Below are 6,882 nucleotides of genomic sequence, written 5' to 3' on the forward strand. Positions count from 1 at the left end.
GTTTGGGATATAATGAAGTAGTGTTTTTATTTACTTCTTTGTCATCTTATTTAATTGTAAAGCACACAGACTAAGTAAGAAAATAGTCCCTTGACCGGTGTGTTCTGTGGATTTAACCAGATTAATGGGCATGTCGCTGTTATGATTCTGTTCAGCTCTCTTAGTGCCACGTGTACCCCTAGAGGTTAGTGAGAGGAGTGACCCTTCAACACCAGCACACACATGCTGTTGTGTTTTACATTAGTTGTACAGATCCCTCATTAGACCTCCACACATCCTCCATGTGTTTCATGGTGTTCATGCTTTCATTGATCCGTGCTTGTGAGAGGGAGAGGGTGGTCTCTCGGTTTGAATGAGCTGACCTGTAATTGCACTATGCTGCCCCCTGTCGAAGAGCTGCTCTGGATGTTGCGTTTACATCAGGTTTGAAGGGGGGGGGGGGGGGGGGGGGGGGGGGGGGCTGATGTGCTGAGTCGTCTGTGTTTTTATGAGCTTTTTAATGGCAGCACTGACAGCGCGTCACAATCAAACCAAGCAGTTTATTACACCGAGAAGTCATTAAGGGTTGTTTACAACTGTGGAGGAACAGACTTATATATATATATATATATATATATATATATATATATATATATATATATATATATATATATATATATATATATATATATGTATATATATATATATATATATAACCTCGAGTTATATGTAATTATCCATCATAATCCAGGTGGTTATTTGAATAGACAATCCCTGTCTGGTAAATGGACCTCTTCACCATGCGTCAGGTGAACATATTGATTCCATATTCAACGTAAATCTGGCTGTTTTCTCCCCGGAGAGTGAGAGAGGATGGATTGGGTGCTGTATGGAACAAAATGTGTGTGTGGGGGGGGGGGCACACGAAGGGGTTAAAACGCGTGCTGACGCTACATCCACGCGCAATGATTTTATGCAATTGATTGAACGAAATACGCGGAATCGGGACTGTTTGAGCATCGAGAGAGAGAGAGAGAGAGAGAGAGAGAGAGAGAGAGAGAGAGAGAGAGAGACAAAGAGCAGAGCCATCCTCACTCCTAATTGATCGGGCTCGCGCTGACACGATGTAATTAACTACAGTATAAGAGCGACATGATCTCTCTGCTCTCTGCTATGTCTGAAAGAATGATGATGTTTGTGGAATAAAAAGAAGAAGAAAAACAACTGTGTGTAAACGTTGCTGTTGGTGGAGGAGAGGGGAGCTCCTTTACCCCCCCCCCCCCCCCCCCCCCCCCCCCCCATCCCCACCACCCTGTTGAAGGCACGTTGCCCCGCCCCCCTGGTCCTTATAACCAGAGAGCCTGTTTGCAGGACGCGCAGACGCAACGGGAACACTGGAGACCACGTCGCCGCGCACGGAAACCCTTCGTTCCTGGAGACGAACTTCTGGCTTCAAACAGACTTTACGGATTACTCCCCGGTTGCTTTCGACCACTCATGACCGCGAGCGGACGACCAGAAGCGGCCATGGATTTTCTCAATCACAACTATTTGAATGCGCGCAGCCCGTACGACTATACTTTTAATTTCTGGAACGACTACCTCGGCCTGACGACGTTGGTCACGAAGAATAACAAGCTCAGCATCCCCCAGAACCCCAACTCCATCACCGAGTCTCTCAAGGCGACCCTGGGCTTGGACGATGCCCCGACGTGTCCGTGCGTAATCGCGGCCGGCGTCGGGGAGGCGGGTCACCTGGACTGCTGCTGCCCGTCCGGAAGCCCCCCGCCGGCCTCCATCCTGGACTTGAAAGAGCGTTTCTCGATCCTGAGCCCCTTCCAGAACCAGCTCGGCGTCCACCTGCCGGAGAGGGAGGTGGGCTTCGGGGGGAGCTTCGCCGGGTTCGACCTGTTCGGGATGGAGCGCAAGATGCGCAAACCCGCCTCCAGGAGCAAGCAGGAGCCCAAAATCTGCGTCTTCTGCCGAAATAACGGCGCGCCGGAGGAGGTGTACGGCTCTCACGTCCTGAAGACCCCGGACGGGAGGGTCGTGTGCCCGATCCTGAGGGCTTACACCTGCCCCCTGTGCAGCGCCAACGGGGACAATGCCCACACCATCAAATACTGTCCGCTGTCAAAGGACCAGCCATCCCAGAGACCGTTAAAGGGAGGGAGGGCTGTGGGTGGTAAGAGGATGAAAATATTCTAAACAGACGTGACCGTAAAAGTACAAATTTGAATTGCACTGAACTATTTCCAGATGACTGTTTTTGATTTCGGCTTTAGCCTTTTTTTTAATTTTTTTATCCCAGTTTCATAAACATATTGATTTTTTTTAAATCCTTTCCCCCCCCCCCCCCTCCTCTCTCTCTCTAAGATCTCTTATATTTTTATAGTTATTTTATCCACATAGAACAATTTTATGCTTTATACATCGGATTTATTTTTCTCGCTATAGTTTATAGTCATTTGAGCGTGCGCATATAAACACATGTATCAATAATCACAAAGTTGTGAAATACATTTTGAAGAGAAGTATTTTGGTCGTGTAGGGGGGAAACACACACACACACACACACACACACACACACACTTGACATTGGCAAACGTGTTGATGAATGTCATATTTCTACCAAGTATTTTTGTACGGCGAGCTAAAAGCGATTTTTTTCTTTCTTTCTCGTCTTTAGAAAACCAAAGTTATGTTTGCCATTAAAGAAGCTCAAGAATGTGTCATTGATGAGTGCGTGTGTGTGTGTGTGTGTGTGTGTATGTGTGTGTGTGTGTGTGTGTGTGTGTGTGTGTGTGTGTGTGTGTGTGCGCTCGTCTGACTGGAGGAGGAAACTCTTTGGTGCCAGCTGCCTGCCTCCAAAAAAAACAACTCCACAACATATTTTCCAACTTGCTCTAAAAAGTTGACATTCAATCTGCGAGGCAGGAAGGAGGGGGGCCAGGGGGGGTGGGGTGTGGGGGGGAGACACACAATGTGGCCTCTGTTTTAAGGCTCATGTTCTCTGGGGGGGGGGGGCTCATGTTCTCTGGCAACATTATAATCAATTGTTGCCAAGCCAAACTTGTTTCACTCCGAAACCCAAGTGATGAGAACGTCATCTGACTTTCATAAGCAGTCAGATATGAGAGATTCTTTTATGTTTACATTCCCAAATAAGGGGCGACACACTGGATTTCATTTTTTTCTCTGTCGGCTCCTCTGTGGTTGTTTCTTCTTCTTCTTCTTCCTTTTTTTTTGTGGTTTGTTTTTGTTTTGCCCAACTTGTCCTCCCCCCCCCCCCCCCATGCCTGCTCTCGTTAGCCTTTTTTCTTTTTTCACTCTGAAGCCTGGGGTGGGGGGGGGGGGGGGGAAACGAAGCAAATGAATGTTAGCAAACAACAACAAACGATGACAACGACGACACGCTATCCATGTTATTTCTTAACCTGAAGAATCATCACCCCCCCCCCACACACACACACCCAAAACAAAAAACAAAAAAAATAGATGCAAAAATGTTGTGAATGTATGATTGAAAGTGTCACTTTGCAGGACTGCACATTTTATGACAGTTTTGTTTACCAAAGGAATACAATTGCGTTGAAGAAAGAAGAGATATTTGCTGTATTGTGTATATAAAGTGATGTTTATTCAGTATTTTAACATTACAAGTGACTTCAGAGGGCGCTACCTCAACAGGATTTTGTACTTACGTGTAAAATGTCAACAGCAGTTTATTGATATAGTGCTGCCATTTATAATAAGGGTTTTTTTGATAGTATTTTTGATCTTTGTATAACATAATTGTATTTTCATTTTGTCGCATTTTAACATGACGGAAGTGAATTTCCAAGAAGCTATATAAGCATTGCTCGCCAAAAAAAGGTGATTGTCTGTAAATAAGGATTATACCCGTATACTTTTCAAAGTTTTCAGTTGCTCGATGTTACATTCTTGAGGAGCGAGAGAGTTGGATATTGAAAAAAAAAAGAAGAAAAAAAAAGGCTGAACACGATTTGCCACTTTTAACAGAGGATTTGTTTTTTGATTAAATGAATAATAGAAAGAAGAAGAAGAAAAAAAAAAAAAGAAAACACTGTTGAACTTTGTTATTTATATTTTACCACGATTTCCCTGTATGCTGCTGTGCAGAATAACAACATATGAATCCACTAGAGAAAATAAAAAAAAAAACCTATCAAATAATTTGGAGCGATGTGGTCGTGTTCTTCGGTTGGTTTGGAGTGGCTATATAAACCCCCTTTTTTTCAGTTTTTTTTTTTTTTTTTTTTGTGTTGGTGGGCAAAAGTCTTGAATTACCGGTTCACCGACTGATTCGGTGATCTGCAGACTGATTGAATCAAGCGGGAAGTGGACTAAAAAGCACACTTCCCGGAACGTCCCTGCTCGCCCTAATTGGCCTGCTAACCGAATGCCTCGCTAACTAACAGCCCATGTGTGTGTGTGTGTGTGTGTGTGTGTGTGTGTGTGTGTGTGTGTGTGTGTGTGCATGCATCGTGTCAGCAACCTTTTTTGCTTTCAGGACAAACTGAAACGGATCCGCTGCTCTGGTATCTTTTAAAAAAAAAAAAGATGTGTCTCTCCGAAAAAGGACAAACAACAGTGTTGTTTAGGGAGGTCTGCCCCCACACACACACACACACACACACACACACACACACACACACACAAGAATGTCTTTGGCTCACGCCTCCGACCATTCAAAAACGGATCATGTTTGCACTGAAGTGGGTTTTCGAATGGCCGGCCCCTCCCGGAACCTTCTTCTCCGCCTGCCATCTGTGGAATGGCTGCTGCGAGACGTTATAGAAACTGGGGTCTCGAAGCGGGCAGAATGCTTCTTGCTTTTCTTTTTTTCTTCTTCTTTCTTCCCCTCTCCGTTTGTTTCGTGCACAGTTGCGCAGCTGTGAGCTGCTCGGTTTCTAACAACAACACAAAAACGTCCCCATCGAATGAGCGAAACCAATAAATACAACCGCGATGACCTCATGAATGGCTCCGCTGTCTTTGGGCGCGCAGCAGCCAAAAACAACCTCGGACGTTTTACGCAATTGCTGCTGACGCTGAGCACGCACTACCAAAAACACATCGAGAACACTGTACATACATTAGCCCGAGGCAAACAGCTGGTGTCATCCACACCGTGGCTTGCCCACCCATTCCTCCAAGTCTCTCCCCTCCCCCTCTTCTATCTTCATGCATCTCCCAGCTGAGGCTGCGCCATTAAAAATGGATGACTACTAAGTGCAACAGGGATTTATCTCTGTGAGAACAGTGGCTCTCGCATTTCAGGCCAACACAGGACGCTAACAGGTCTTATTCCCTCTACGCCGCCGCCTCCATTAGGGCCCTCGTAATCTACTCGGTTGCACCATACACAAGATATGTATCTCCCCGCGATCATATAATATGTGGCTGTTTTTTAGGCAATAAACACTCTGGGTGCACGAAAAAAAACCCTCTCGGTGGACGCTTCGAGGGGGGCCAGAGGAACATTGGAGTTCTGCCATGCACTAAATGATCATGAACAACAATTTTGGTGATGAGTGAGAAAGAAATCAACGGGCGGGATGATCGGTCAGGTGTTGAGCAGTTATCGCCCCGGAACGAGGCAAAGGGATCCCCTCCGGGGGAAGGTGATTTAAGATCCGGCTAACGCTCCGCAGCATTAGTGATTCTTTGCCGCTACTGTGATCTAGAGGCGTCGTTAAAACCACGCTGTTCATCGCGGGTGGCTGCGGAGAGTGTTTCCTTGTTATTAAAGAGTACTGTAGTTACTGTACAGCAGAGGTCCGATGTACCGGGTGCAGCCCCGATCAGATGGTCTCGGGCACCACGGTCATCGGGTACCAGTCTGATCGATGGTGGAGCGGCACGGTGCCATTAAACCGACAGAGGCTGAATCCATTCACGGTGGAGGCATCCCTGGATCGTCTCGGTCTCCCCTTTACTTTACATTGACCCCCGTGATCCTTTAATCATTTAGAGTATACAAATGTAGATGTTTTTCCACCGCTTATCTATTATTTTCAGCTTTTTTTTTTGGTTAGCTCGTTGTGCTTTTTACGCACTCTCAAATGCAACACTTTTATAGCAAGATACCATAAATACTCCATCAGCATCGCAGCAATTTAAAATCCCGCGTGTGTGAACAGTTTCCTCAAATTGTGTTCAGCTTGGCTGACACCACACGGTCTGTCTCTGTAGTTCCAGAAGAACCCTGGAGGACATCAAGAGGACTTTTTAGTCCAAAGGTTCTTCCCTTTTGTCCCTGGACCACCAAGAGTACCAACACCCACTCACATCTCATGTCTTCAGTGATACAGGGATGCCTCCTCTGTCTTCTTATAGTCCACTGTATTGCCATCCTAACATGACCAAAAGTCCAATTTACTAGAAACCCTCCTCTTCATATAATAATGTCAAAGGGAAATAATAAGATCTGGACCTGGAGAATGAATCCATTGGTCCAATCAGCTCCCAGTAACACACTATAAGCAGTAATGATGTGCCGTCTCTCCCGGCTGCAGATACATACGTTTTTTTTAAATTTTATTTTAATTTTAATATTCTCGAATGACTTAATTGCTTCCTAATGATGCAGACTGAGAAACTGCATCAAAATGCGATGGATCACGTAGCCGGTGTGTGAACGTCCTGTGTGTGTGTGTGTGTGTGTGTGTGTGTGTGTGTGTGTGTGTGTGTGTGTGTGTGTGTGTGTGTGTGTGTGTGGTGTAATTGAGACCGAGCAGATACTGCAATGACCTCACGGTCCGTTTGCATAGCATCCCTCTCTTTTCATTGACCCCCCCCCCCCTCACGACAACGGTGCGGAGGGCTGATAATAAAGTCAAAGATCCGCAGAATTTATTTCCGGGAGGGGGGGGGGGG

General features: G+C 45.9%; 1 protein-coding gene across 1 annotated transcript; it reads left to right on the forward strand.

Annotated features, from left to right (window-relative positions):
• Positions 1-1,363: 1,363 nt before the first annotated feature.
• nanos1 (nanos homolog 1) lies at positions 1,364-4,125 on the forward strand. Its single transcript, XM_034543385.1, has one exon. It carries the CDS (start codon positions 1,477-1,479, stop codon positions 2,185-2,187), a length of 711 nt encoding a protein of 236 aa, XP_034399276.1. The 5' UTR covers positions 1,364-1,476; the 3' UTR covers positions 2,188-4,125.
• The last annotated feature ends 2,757 nt before the right edge of the window (positions 4,126-6,882 follow it).

Source organism: Cyclopterus lumpus, chromosome 10, assembly GCF_009769545.1.
Source record: "Cyclopterus lumpus isolate fCycLum1 chromosome 10, fCycLum1.pri, whole genome shotgun sequence".
NCBI classification, from domain to species: Eukaryota; Metazoa; Chordata; class Actinopteri; order Perciformes; family Cyclopteridae; genus Cyclopterus; species Cyclopterus lumpus.

Coding starts and splice junctions, on each gene's coding strand:
- nanos1 (XM_034543385.1), top strand. CDS start 1,477: ATGACCGCGAGCGGACGACCAGAAGCGGCCATGGATTTTCTCAATCAC.